Raw genomic sequence first — 15,170 nt, forward strand, 5'->3', positions numbered from 1 at the left:
GAATTATAATTTGCTAAAGTAATATACTGTGCTATATTATAATAACATCCAGGAAAATAAAAATAGATTTGAACTAATCTTTACCAGTGATAATATTGCAAACCAATGTATTCTTCTTTTAAGTTTGCTTAATAGTTTAGTACAAAATACTTTCCTGCTGCCGATACACCTAATTGCATTAAACCCTTCGGTGACATGTGTAATAATAGGAATTAAGCACATAATGAATTGGAAGAACCAATAATACTTAATTTTAAAGTCTACTGCACTTTAAACTAGATGGCTGCTACTGAAGTCTAGTGAAGAGGGAAGTGTAAATTGGTCACGTAAGACTGAGTAATTCCTTCCTGCTGATCGTGCTGATCCAGACAGCCGTGCTCAGAAGATCAGATTCTGAGACCTTTTCACTTTGAAGCAGAAATGACTTGCAGTGCATAATACTGACAGAACAAATGACTGTGAAACCAAAATGAACTGTATTGATAAAGGGAGAGTAATTTATTCCCTAGTACTCCTACCAGCAAAAGTAACAAGAAGGAAGCACATAAAATGGTTTATTTTACAATACTATGGGAAGATTCTCTAGAAGGTTTTTGGCTATAACCAGGGTGTCCAACCTCAATAGATCTTTCACTCAACAGCACCTTGAGAGCTGAGAAAAGCTGTTGAACTGCTCTAGTTAAGCCAATCATTAGTTCAACTGGGGTCATTTGAGAGCTCAGCTAAAACAAAAAAACTGCAGACACAGCGGTTCTCCGGAGCGGCAGTTGGGCATCTGTGTTCAAAGCACACGACGACCAAGATACTATCTCTTTATACTGTACCTCTCTGCTCCATAAGGATGCAGAAATGGTCAGTGATTCTGAGGAAATCTTTGCGAGACCCAAATGAGTTCCCCTCATACAGTACAAAATATGTGGAAACGTATGGCTTCAAAATGAAGGGATGCATGGAGTCACAGCACAGTCCAGTGAAGGTTTGAGATGAGTTTAATTGTGATGAAAATGGCCATTTCTGGAGAACACGGAAGGAGGCATCCATAAGATGTATTTCCCACAGAACCTTGAATTGGAACAGTGTTATAGAGAGTGTTATAGTCAGAATCAAGCCATGTTCATCCAATGTTATTACCATGAATGGGGACATACGGTATGAGTGACCATTCCACTTGAGGCCTAGTAGCTCCTGTACTTCTGATGATGTTGTCACCGTTTTGAAGCTATTCCAGAGATGTCACATACAAAAACAGGTGTCTCTTTAAAATGTCCTCAAGCCAAGTCAGAAGTAAACCAGAGTCAGATTTCTACAAAAGGCTTAAAGGTGGGGACTGTTTCACTGATTTGAAATAATTCAGTGCTGTCTTTAGAGCAAAAAAAGAGACAAAAATAAGAATTTCACACACACTACTTTGCTTCAGGTTAAGCCCTGGGGGGTCATCAAGCAGGTCGGCAGTAAAATGACAGCCCAGCCTGTGTGATATAAAGGTCAGGATACTGATAGTGTCTGAAGCCACTCAGGCCACTAAGGTTACAGAAAAACCAGCAAAGCTTGAGGATGAAACTAATAAAGCTCAGCCAAGCCCTTTTTGATTATTTTTCACTTGCTGCTGTGTGAACTCAATCGGGTCTCACAGGCTACAGTGCAAGAAACAGACATTCGTGTCATTTGAACACCATGTCGCAATTAACAAATGTGTTGTCCTGCTGCTGTTTTAAAACTATTAGCACTATTTGTAAGGGAAGACAGTTCACCTTTAGGAAACATCACCTGAGAGGATTTTCTACAGACTGGATTTAAGCCTTTAAAAATGAAAGAATCATGTCCGGATTCCTTTCACTCTTGATAGGAAAATTCTCTTCTGATTAACTAGATTTCAGCTTTCCATCTGAAAGACAATCTACTGAACAATGCTTTTAACTTAGATATGCAGGTATGACCATATTTGTCTGTCTTTGAAAAAATCTTTATACATTGTACAATGTCCAGTCTCCCCCTTATTTCTTTCACGGCTATTTATGGAAGGAGTATATTCACTTGATAATTTTGTACAAAGAAGACCTTCTATGCAGCCTCAAGTACAAAGAGTCAAAAAGAGAGAGAGAAGAAGAGAGAAAAAATGCTACACATTCAATTAAGCCCTTTCAAGGATAAACTGCCCTTAAGATACTGAATTTTCAACAAAAGACAGGGTTGTTGAGTTGAAGGAAATTTTCAGGCATACTAATTCTTCTGGCAAATTCTTGGTTCCAAAGAGTCTTGTAGGTTTCAACAAGGCATACATTTCAGTAGCGATAAGGGAAAGGGTTTCTTTTCACCTCAGTAAAGGCAAATTGTGTCATTTCTGTGCAAGCTGATATTAACCACTGTCCAAATGAGTATAGATAAATAAAGTCTTCTTCTAATTATTAGAATACATAGGGTGCCAAAAATATAATGTACTGTAAAGTAATACGAAGAAAAGCAATATAATAAATGTCATGAAAAAAACATGGTCCATAAATAAAAGAAATAAAAGTAGTTTGAACGTGTGGATCCTGAAGAGCTGCAAGAAAGTGCCTACTGTACCTATCCTCCTGCCATCCTTCCAAGCAGTACTGATGATTTCTAAAACACAGCTTTTGAGGACAAACCTTTTCTTTACCACATTAATGAAGTAACAAAATTGTCTCTCCTTGGCACCTTGCAGGCTGTAACCCAGGATCTGTTGGACTCTCAGAAGAAGGTCTTCTACATTACTATTCCACGTACAACTGCAGACACACTCAATTTGATTTTTTCTATGTCAGCTGAACGTTACTCTATATGAAAAGAGTCATCTGTGGTCTTCACTTATTTTTCAGAACCTCTACACACGCTAGTGATTATTTAAAAAAGGAGTAACGGAGAGAGAAAAGCATGTAAGAAACAGCTTCTGATCTTACACTCACAAGTAGCTGTAATAAATATACAGCTGTAATAATTATAAGCTGTATAATGTTGAATTATATTGTTTTGCTACAATTCTATTATACTGCATTGTAAGTTGTTGTGGTACAATGCATTTCTGTATTTCTGTGGCAAAAGCAAAGCAACAATAACTCTTGGTTTATATTGGCAAAACTTCTGGGAAATCTTTGCATTTTTTGATGGATTGAACCTATTACTCCTGTTGTAAAAGGTTTTATGCTATTTTGCCTCTGTGAGTAAGATCAAGCACCAATTTGCAGTAGAAGGAAAACAGTCATACAGTAGTTAGGTAACAGTGCAGATGCCCTTTGAGAGCTTCAAATTTTATCAGAACAACCAGAGACACTCAAGAGGAGTACTGCAAAGTGAACTTCTGATTACTGCTATTGCCTCAAAGTCACACATCTTTATATTGAAGCTTTACTGTAAAAGCAGGCCTGGTCTGAAGGTCTGAAGCGACTGCAGTCAATCTCTTCCATGCATGACCCAAATTCGAGAAAAATGATAGAACAATGAAAACAAAAACTTTATTTACACAAATTGTCAGAGACTGATTGATACTTTTTTAAAATCAAATTTCATGATAAATGTTTCAATGGAAACTTACTGAAGCCTGACATAAATTCTTTTTTTTTAAAGGCAGCTTTTCTCCAGCTTCTCAAGTCTGAAGTCTGGCTGTGGAATTCTGAGCAGCAGGTGTTAAGCTCTTTGCAATACAAAGCTAACACATTCTTCATTCAATTAAACTTATTTGTTCTCATTTATAGAGATTTCTTTTTTTTTCCCCCTGACCCTGCTAACTGCAGACAGTGGATACCGAATCTTCTCATTGCGAGAAACAACTTGTTTCTAAAACGTTTCCCACAGGGAACTTCTTGACTAAGACCCTATTTGCACACTTCTCCAAGTGCCTGCGAATGTCTTTGAAACTCACCTGTTATAGATGTCATCATCTTCTCCTCCCCAGCCCCAGTACTCATTGGGGAAGCCATTGATTTTCAGAAACTGGTTTCTGCTCAACCCTGAGACACCCCCAAAATAACCAGCGTAAGGTAGCCTGAAAATGAATAAAACAATGAGTTGATATAATGTCTTTATGACTTGCAGTCTCTCTCTTCTGCTGTGGTATCAAGGCTGACCTGGGGAAGCACTGACACCTCAGGAAAAGAGCTCTAAAATACAATAAAAATACATTTCTAAATAGTTCACACTGGATGACTGGGTTCATGTTTATTCCAGGATGAAGTACCTTGAAAAGTGGTGCTACAATCATAAGTAACATCCACCTAGAGGGAAGAGCAAGCTGTGCTGCAAAGCAAAATGATCTTGTTTCTCATTCCAACCCAGAAAAGGTCTAGGATGAAATAAACTATAGGGCGAAATTGCTTTGAAGACAATACATTATTAGGCTAAATATAAGATTAAAAATACACTGTTTTTTCTCCCTGTTACCAGAAAAAAACTGTATTATAATTGTATTCACTGTCTTCAGTCACTAATTACAATACAGTTTTTTTTGTGGTAACTGTAGTCATTAGACAATTAATATAAATCAATTTGTTTAAAGTGTATAGCTGAAGGCTGTTCACGCTTAATTGCTCAACTGCATATTGTTCCTCAAACTGGTAGACTTGTACATGCTAGACATTACAGAGGGGATTCCACTATGTTTTGATTCTTTGAAGAGACCATATTATGCAATTCTATTACCTCTAAGCAATTTGCATTTCACAGAGTGTGAAGAGAACATTACAAGCAAAAGCACTCAAATGTTATTTCATACTTTATAATAGCACTACATTTAATTAGGTCTTTAAACTTTCTAGAAAGGGATTACTTTGCCAGGTTTGCACAATTGTGACCCAATGCTGTGCATTTTTCTCTTAATGATCAGCTTGAAATACCAGTCAATAAACCGATTATTTTTCTATTTGAAAACCATTTAAAGCTTTTAAGCTTTTTTTTTAGTTTTTAATTTAAAAGGATACAGATTTCTACTATCCTCACCTTGTTTTTTGAAACATCTAACAGTGTATCACTTACCGCTAAGTACATTATAAAATATGCAGATTACCAAATGGCTTCTACAAAACAGAAGAAATTCTCTTTGGAATAAGGCAAAACTGGGCCAGTGTAATTTGTCAGGCCTCCTTAGTGAAACATCGGTCCTGCGTGGACACAAACGAACTGAAGTCTCAGAAAAGCCCCAGAAGGCAGAATTAAGCCTGATTCAGTGTTTGATGCCTTTCTTCCCCTGTTATTTCCCCCAGCGCCCGGCGACACTGCAGAGAGCTCCAATTCCTTGCTTTCGGGCAGGTCGAGCATAAAATAAGAAAGAGTAGCTACAAGGTTTTGAAGCTGTTTTCCTGCACAGAACCAGGGCTTAAAAACCTCCACAGGCCCCTCATACAGTACACTGCAGTAAGAAGGCATCTGAATAAAAGAGACGTCGGATTCGGAGAAGCTCAGGGAGTGAGCTTTTGGACTTCTAGAAGGAGTTACGGGTAGCTGCCAAAAGGTGCAGGCCGGCGTTTGATGAACATGAGAGGAAACTGCAGCTGAATTTTTAAATTCAGCAAACACTGCAGCAGCAAACACAAAGATGCTTAAGACATAACTCCCAGAAGTACAATTTATGCAACATGCCCTTTGATCATTCATGTATCCATATCCATCCTGTTACAAAATCTTGATTCTACAGTGTATGCAACAATTAATCAATTATTTTCTATTTTCTTCAGATCTGATAAACCAAATATGTGAATACAGAAAAACATTTATTTGTTAATAATGGTATTGCGGAATTAAACTGTTGTTAAGAGTATTGTGCCTAACCATCATGACAAACATAAAGAACAGGGATTGCTTTTTTAGCGCAGTATACAGTGTATATATATAGAAGACACATTTTTATAGTTAGGCTTTTTACATGTACGCTCCTTTTGTGTGGCTCATATGAAGTATCAATAAAGAAGAATGTCCAGCCAAAATTAGTGAAGTGCTGACCTGTAAAAATCAAAGAAAACATTATGTGGATGTGCACTTTACTACAAAACATTTTAGTTAGAACCTTTCAACCCGTAGGCATTATTAAGCTCTAATTAGGACACATACAATTGACAATACAAATGTCAAGCTAATTTCTTAATTTCTAAAATTCCACAAGAAAGGAAGACTTTTTCTTTCAATCAAACAATCAAGGAATTAATCCATCTTCACACAGACACATTTTGATTAACCCAATAAAAGATCAACATACAGAAAATGAAAAAGTAAAAACACAAGCCAACGTGTACAGCAGAATCCAATTAGTTCAATTATTCAAATTCATGATATAATGTAATCATGTATGACATGAAAAATAGTTCCTTTTTAAATACATAAAATCAGGATATAACATACATGATAAATGCATACCCAGTCCCATTCACAATACTGAATGAACTACTGTAATTACAGTAACTATGATACTTTACCAACAAATCAGTTTAATAGGATTATGTGCACAGAATTGTAATAGAAATCATTCTGATCATTTGCAGTTCCTCCCAGATATTCTTATATAAATACTATAAATATTGAATATTGTTTTTTTAATTCTTCTACTGCCTTTCCTAAGTTTTAAAGCCATTTGTCAAGCATTAAAATTTAACTTCCAAGAAGCCTAAAGTTAGAAATGAATAATAATCCAAACACAACACTTGACAGAGAGCCAGCTTCCACTCCGAACGCATGGGCTAAACAGCAGAAATTTCCTTCTTAGTTTAGGGCAGAGATGCTAAACAATTCCTAGAAGGCTAAAGTGTTTTTTTTTTTGGGGGGGGTGGTTTGTTCCATTGAGCTAAAATTACTTAGCTATGCTAATTGCTCCCTCCAGGCCACAGGAGCGCACTGTATATACTGTAAGATGCACAGTAAGATGCTCTGAGGCAAAAGTGTTGCATGTTGGGCTGCCAACTCAAAAAAACGGAACACCAAAGCTGTTACGGAAAAACATTAGCTTGCAACATAATCCCAGTGCAAAGCTGTCTTTTCACTAACATACTGTAATAGTTCTTACAACATACAGTAATATGCCAATTTAACTATAACAATATGTACCTTACTGTGAAATTTTACTCACCATTGGCAACCAATTGACCTGACCTTTACAAGTCATGGCCTCCTAATTATCCCCATCTATGAATTGGTTTCATTATCTTATTCTATTCCCCACTGATAGCTGTGTGACGAGCATACTGGCGCACTTTGACTGCTGCTGCGTCACCCAGGTAGGTGATCGGTGGTGGTGTAGAGGAGTCCACTGGAAAGTGCTTTGAGTGGAGTGTCCAGAAAAGCGCTATATACAGTTTGTGTAAGGATTATTATTATTATTAGTTCTTACCATACATACAAGCAGAGGTACTAACTGTTGCTTTAGTCTGCTCCCTTTCCCTAAAATACTTCGACTTGGCAAAAGTGACTGTTTACTTATTTTAATGTTAGGGTACATTAACGTCTTTTCACCTGGTTGGAGAGCAAGCATTTTGACGCCATCTGTTATGTCACTCTTTTCTCAATTTGTCCATACTCTAGAGTTCTTCTTAAAATTCTGCTCCCTTCTTCACCACATGTTGTACCCGAATACATTACAGGATAATGTCAGATGTGCAGTTAATTGGCTGTTGCTCCTTTGTACAGTGAATAATAAACAAGAAGCAGTTTAGTATGGCAAAGAAAGCTTCCACAGCCTGCAGAACTTATGTGTAGCAGAACAGCTCGCAATTCAAGAAGAGGAGAGATAGACATATGTAAACACAATGTTATTGGGGTTTGCAAATCCAAGTATGAGGGATTTGAAAAAATATGGTCAGTTTAACATCCCAGGACGTACTACAGAATTCTAGAGACAGCCACCTGAAAAAGAGAACATTCCTGGCAAAACCTGCACAAGAGTCAGGATCAAAGAAAAGCTTTCAGAGTTTTGATCATCCCTGTAAACCAATTACCTTGCTAGGGGACAAATAATGCCTGAAATACAAACATCAAAAGAAACCTCCAGACAGTAAACAATGTTATTAACCTCAGCTGAGTAAAAGGAGCAAAAAAAAAAAAAATAACAGGTTGTCAGGAGTTTTTCATCCTTTCTGTCCATATAACCCTGAAAAGCAATCACTGTAACACAATAAATAAGACACCTTGAAGTAGACTTCAAAATATCTTAAACTTGTCAGGGGATAAGAGAAAAATATTGTATTATTCCAACAATGGACATTTAAACTCACAGTGCGCAAGCTCTCACTTCATTGGTTCCAAATTAACTTTGAAATATCTTTAAAAAGTGGAAGATCATATAAACTCTTGCTTTATTTGATTGAATGGGATTTAACACAAAGGCAATATCCCTTTTCAAGTCTTGTAAGGAGTTGCTGAACAATTTTCACTATGGCACATCACTTTATTACTTGAACAATGGGTTTTATAGCAAAGAACAAATTCAGAGAATCACGAACAATTAAATAGCAAAACAAAGTACTGATACTCATAAAAAACACACCAAATGACTACACTTTAGTCCTTATGAGCCTCTGTTTGATTACGCCATAATTTCACATGCCTCTGGGCTATTAAACACACCAAATATGGCTACTGGCTACAAGTGAGCAGTTAGTTAGCACAGTTCAAAGACAGGTGTAACATATCTTATAGTGTGTATCGGTATGCAAGGAGTTCCCCCACTATAGGTTTTGATTTCACTTTAACGGAATATTTTTCATAAAGCTGAAATAGCCAGTTGTTTTCAGAATACACCTACCACGGTATCGGGTGACAAGCACCAGTTAGCCAAGAGTTTCCTGGATTTGCATTGGACAAGAATTCCGCTGAAAGAAAGGAATGTTTCAGTTACCTGAATCCGAATTTATCCATGGCGATGGCAAAGTGGCGTGGCTGGTCATAGCAGTGGTAGAGGTTTCTGTCATCCATAGGGATAAGATCCACATCACTGAAGATGAAACAGTCATACTCTGCATCCTTCAGTGCTTCTGTGTAGCCAATATTAAGCAGCTTGGCTCGGTTAAAGGTGTCTTCCCCCAGCTAGAAGAAGAAGAGAATGTTTTGATCTCACGCTAGTGGTTTGGAGCTAAAAAACCATGAAGGCTTTCACCTCTGTATAAAAAAAAGGACAGATTTTAATAGACTACATTTTAATGACTTAAATGCTGATTCAGTATCATATTTTAATAATGTGAAATCTTTGCAACTCAAACTAGTACCGATAGTAGTACTAAAAACAAAGTGTTTCACTTTGACTAAAAAACAGCTGGTACTTTAAATAACACACCATCTTTTTGTTACCGACAGTATTTACGCTACAGATAACTATCTATAATGTTCTTCCCCTATGTGCAAGACGGAAAAGATGCCGTGTTCAAATACTATATATAGACTCTGCTAGAAGAACAAAAAAAGAATGTTAAGCTTTTCTGACTTAGACTCACAAGTTACAGCTTTTTAGGCGTAACTAATGCTTGACATTAATCAAGATTTAGGTAATCACAGTATTTACAGGGAGTGGGAATAACAAATCACGGCAGTGTAAAGGTGTATCATTTTTTGTACTTTTACTCAAGTCAATTTCTTTTTCTGCAGCAGTAATCTTTGCAAAACAGCAGTCTCACTCGCTGCTCGTGAAAGAGCATCCTTTGTTAATTTTGTGTTGGGGTTAGTGGCGCAGAAAAAAAAACCCAAGGAATCATTATGCAAGTGGCTTTGCTGACTTTCATTCGGCTTTTATACAAAAGCACTTGCAATTAAAGATTTTCTTTCTGTCCTAGAACATAACATTAATGTGCACTGACTTCAAAGAAAGTGAAAGATTACAACATGTGATGTGACATGTTTGATACATTTCTGCAGTAATCCACATATAAATGCATGAAAAAAGGCATTTGTTTTTTTTTTTTGGCTGTAGGTATATCTTGGCATTTGCCAGCTGAAGAGGGAATTCATCAAAACTGTCATGTGGCATAGGACAAAAACACATTTCAAACTCCACATTTTCATGTTATTTTAATAATGTCTTAAAACACAGAGCGGAAATAAGTTAAAACTTAATACAAAAAGGAAGAGACGATTGTGAAAATAAGCTGTCATTAGTCTTTTTTAAAAAGAACTTGAGAACGAATGTTTTGAGGCGTCCACTTTCTCCTTCTAAGGAGAATATTTAGAGGTAGGTTCAGCAACATTTTAGTTGTACAGTATAAATTGGAGGCTTGGACTGAGGAGTTCAGGAATGGCATAGGGCTAAGGCATTTTGAGGAAATGAGGAGAGTTGAGGAGGCTGACCCTAGAACACAGAAACATCTGTGACACCTTTTCAACAAACAGAGCACACCTTGGACACGTTCAGCAAGACACTTTAGGAAATAAAGGGTTGAAGCTTGGACAAAATTTAAAATGCGCCATCTGATGGCTTGGGTCGGGAGACCAAATTTAAATTATGCCAAACAGTATCCTAATCTACAGTACGGTACGTTGTCATCTACCAAAGGTATATATATCCCTATCACAGAAAGCACTGATGGCCAGTGGTTTATATGTATATCTAAATAGGTGAGTAAAGAAAAATTATATTCCTGGGAACCCTAAATGCATGCACTGCTGAACAAAGACTTACAAAAACATCAACTTTTTAACTGATTAAATTCTATGCACGTACACACAAGGCTGATGCTTTGGTGGATAAGTACAGTGTATTTGTTTTTCAACATTACTTTAATGCTGCTGTGTGTAATGGCTTTGTGGTTATTCCTAAATAACATTTATTGTAATACCTGCTTAACAAATTCTAAATTGGGATAATAAACATATGGAGAATAACAGCAATCTCATTGCAGTGCCACGCATTTTTTCAGTAATTAGTTTCATTTTCCTTCCTTTACTTCTCATAAAAAATTATATACTATTACAGTATATCTTAACATTCTAAAGGAGTTCATTAGACCTGTATTTGAACACACAAATTATGTGAAACTGTAAAAGTAACACAAAATGCTTTTATTTTATTATTTCCTTTTATTTATTTTATTTATATTATTTTAATCTATTTTTATTTTTTTTTTAGATAAAGTGCTATTATCTATTATGGAGCACAGTCATCATATTCTACTGCTCTTCCAAAGTCTGTTTCCTGTGGCTCCCAGAATGTTTTATGAGAGACACAAATTAAAGGCAATATTGGTGAAGTTTCTTTTAATGAGTATTTTCAATCAATACAGTATGTATATTCACTTACATGTTCCTGAAGCCGCACTAAGAAAGTTTCTTAGCGCCCTTAATATATGTTTAATCAGTGAAAAAAAGACAATATCAAAATATCAAACTTTTTAATACAAAACCTTTTTTAAGCTGGGCTGCTCATTAAACATTTAATTCATTTTTACTGCTGTAATAAGACAAGTCCCCCAAATCTTCAAGTATCTCTAGGAAAAATGTGACAGTCCAGTGCATTATTAGTCTGCAAACAGCTCCATGAAGACGATTAGGTTTTATCATAAAGGCAGTTTAAGTTATTATTTGATATGAAAATGTTTTCCAAAATCTTTCTAGAGCTTCACAACCATGAATTACAAACAACAATTCCACTGTTTGAATATTTACTGATTCACAGCTTGTTACAGTTAATACAATCTATTAACATGTGAGAATCACAACAAAAATGCACAGAAAGATGCAAGACAGAGTGCTTTGCTATAAATATATCAATAATTTATTAACTGAAGCTCTTTGTCAAGTATGTAAACTTAAGATTTATCTTCAGGAGAGCCTTCACTATCAGAATGGGTACAAATGAGGGTGGGTTATTTCACCTGTCTTATTTATTTGATGGTTTTAGTCATACTGTATTAACCAACACTGGTTACAGTGGAAAACCACAGACACAGCACCAGTGAAAATGCAATTGTACCCACGAGGAGCTTAAAAACTCCACATCAACAGGAACTCTGGCACTTTGTGATAGTACTGTCACCACGATGACCTGAACACAACAGAGTTAAATCTTCTCCCGAAGTGGTTACATCATGCAGATGGTGTGCACTTCACCGGCATAACCAATGACAAGGACCCCATCTGGGGGAAATTAAACACTCGAAATTTCCTCATAATATGAAATTAATTGTTAACATCAAATGAAATCTTCACAGGAAAACATCAAGAAAGTGACAAAATATGTCTTATTTTCAGTACGTGATACATGCACAGAAAAAGATTTATGAGAATAAATCATACTAGAGAAATAAACTGTTTGACGTTAAGCCAAATATACAGTAAGCAAACATTTCTAATACACAAAAATTTGTAACCTACTGTATTAAACCAGTGTTCATTATCTGTAACCAACAGTACAGGTTAAAGTCAACAGCAATGACTGAAATGGGCATTTCTACTTCAGAACGAATGAATCAGTATTAACACAAGAGTATAGCAGCATCTGATCTCTGTTATCAGACATGGGTAAGAGCAGAAAATGCGAGGTATCTGTTCAACGTTGTGCATTTAAACAACAAGAGCAGAATGAGATACCAGCAGTGCTGGTTACGTACAGTGCCACTTTACACTCAAATTCTGAAAGTAAGAGAGATGCACATTGAACCCTGCATTTAATCCAAGGATGAAAAGTTGTTATGGGCCATTTGCTTTTTGGGTTCTGTATTACTGTTTGAAAACCGCAAGCTAGATCTGATTCCAATTGTTCCTCACCAACAGAGCTTATCTGTCCCAGTCACTTGTACTCACACTATGCCTGAAGCTCACTGGAAGGGGCAATTAACTCTCTTACATCTCTATCAGATTATCACTGGGATAATTAATCAACACTCCCATTCCACTGGCGTTTTTTTTTTCTAAATCGCTATGCAGGTCAATGTATGAATCTGACCCACGGGGTTATTTTTACCCTCTAGTGGCTACGAAGACGGATTAAAGATGTCAGTCATTCTGAGTGATCGCTCTCAAAGTTGTCAGCAATGCTCTCTGAGTTTATCAGCGCTGAACAGACTAACCTTATCAGCAGCTCTGGCTATCAGTGCCAGTCCAGTTGAGGCTATCGAGATAGAACTAAACTGCAGGTCAGACTGACAACTGAGCTGTGCATGTGTCTAACAGATTACCTATCAAAAGTCTTTGGCACAACACCCTACATCATCCCCGTCTGGCTGGCTTGTAATGTTGTGGGCTGGTCAAAATATACTAGTGGAACATGGTTTTAAATTACATTTTTATATGCTCTTACAGTAAATGCACTTCCTGATCTATCACACAAACAGCAGAAATCGCCCACCAGTTGTACTTATTTGTTGTTGAATTATGCTCTAATAGATTAGATCGTGTTTGATGAAGACAAGACTATTCTTCTCCATGACAATGCAGGAGAATTGTCCTTTGACAACTTGCTCTTCTCCAAAAATGATTATGGAGATAAAACTGGAAGGGATGAAATGTTATTTCAGGGAACCATCCTGGGCTGATGAGACATCTAATCAGGTGAGTTTCAAATGTTTCTGAAAAGTGAGACAAACATAAAACATACAGTAAGTACACTATCCCTTTCAAAGCTTTTGCAATGTCTCTCTTAACAACATCTCATTTATTGAGCGGATACTTTTATCCACTTGCACCCACTTATACAGCTGGGTGTTTTACAAGAATAATTCAGATGAAGTACCTTGCTCAAAGCAACAACGGTATCGTTTCACCTGGGATTTGAACTCACAGCCTTCCAGTTCCAGAACACTAACCACTACTCCACACTGCTGCCTTAATGAACGTAGGCAAAAAGTCACCCTCATGCTTCTCCAATGGTTTTGTCAGGAGTCGCACCATAACGTCTAGTAATTAGGTCTTGAGCCTGTGAACTAAAGGATGACTTCTAACTGCTTTCTTCCCAGCAGCAGGGATCACGCAGGCTTCACAATAACCTCATTAGGGTTTAAAGGACTGGCAGGCAGGTAAGTTGCTTTTCTGTAAGCTTGAATAAATCTCTCACTGAAATTATTTCACTAATAGGTCTGAAGACCATATCAATTGGCTTTAAGGCTTTAGGGGAGACTTGTGTAGTGCCAGGCAAACTAATTCATCCTAATCACAGATGACTATTGAGGCACTGAGTATCTGCTACAGATAACTTTAAAAACATTTATTTGGCTTCAGCTCTATACAGATATTCAGTAACAGCAGATTTATTTTAGCCTTCTACCTAATAGAAATGAAAAAGGGACATTTAGGTGAAAGGCCAAATGGGATGATTTAGATACTAAAAACACACACTTACATACTGTATGCAAGTTGGCATCCTTACTTATTGCTTTATTTACCAAAACAAATTTGTTTTCATACTGTACACTTCTTGTTTTTCCCTTCTCCTGTCTCCTGTGTTAATGGTTATTCTGCCTGGAGCATTAGTACAGCTGTGTATTAATCCTCCTCCTTATTTTTAATCCTAGAGGTTCGTTCATCAGCAGGGCTCAGACTTGTTAATTCAGTACCAAAATTTAAGGAATGGCAGCTAACAAACCAACAATAGCAGTAGCTTCACTGCAGAAATCTACTGCACAACTTTTTTCAAGGAGGTTTTTTCCCCACAGTTACTGTACATATTAAAGAAATGGGAAAAGTACAATATTGTTTTGTTAACAGCTGACATTTAATTGAACAGACATGCTACAGGTACAATAATTATGTTGATTAACAATTGTGATCGACAGGACTAATTACCAGGGACTCTACTGTGATAGTAGTAGGCTGGTAGCGTAGGAAGATCCATGTTCTAAAACATACATGCAGTGTTTTTTTTCTGTACTCAGTACATTACTTTAAAAATAGACTTTTTCAAGGGAATGTTCACACCAATGCATTTAATGTCTGGAAGAGACATTTGCTCATTTGGAATTTCCTGGTGTGGCATTCACTTTCCCCCCACCTTTCTGTGGCTCAGTCACAGTCCTGGTCAGGAGACAAGTGTGGTAACAGAGACTGATAGAAAATGGCCAAGCACAGTTTGTAGGGAAGACAGCATTGGCTGTACCAAGTTCAGCTATAACACTGGAGAACGCACAGCTGTCAGTACTTGCAAAATCTGGAGGTTGCTAGAACACATCTGTGTCAAAGGTATTCCATTAATGGATAAACCATTTAACTAACCAATTAACCATCAGTTTAATATCACAAGCAGTAGGAAGCTGTTA

At 36.9% G+C, this 15,170-nt stretch overlaps 1 protein-coding gene across 2 annotated transcripts in view; it reads right to left on the reverse strand.

Moving 5' to 3' along the window:
- b4galt2 (beta-1,4-galactosyltransferase 2) overlaps nt 1-15,170 on the reverse strand; it is a 125,613-nt gene that overhangs the window by 21,902 nt on the left and 88,541 nt on the right. For both annotated transcript variants that reach the window (XM_088598100.1, XM_088598099.1), the window contains 2 exons: nt 8,834-9,021; nt 3,881-4,003 (listed from right to left, as the gene is read on the reverse strand). In XM_088598100.1, coding sequence (XP_088454226.1) covers nt 3,881-4,003; nt 8,834-9,021 — 311 coding nt within the window. The remainder of the gene's footprint in view (nt 1-3,880; nt 4,004-8,833; nt 9,022-15,170) is intronic.

Source organism: Lepisosteus platostomus, chromosome 11, assembly GCF_059453375.1.
Source record: "Lepisosteus platostomus isolate fLepPlt1 chromosome 11, fLepPlt1.hap1, whole genome shotgun sequence".
NCBI classification, from domain to species: Eukaryota; Metazoa; Chordata; class Actinopteri; order Semionotiformes; family Lepisosteidae; genus Lepisosteus; species Lepisosteus platostomus.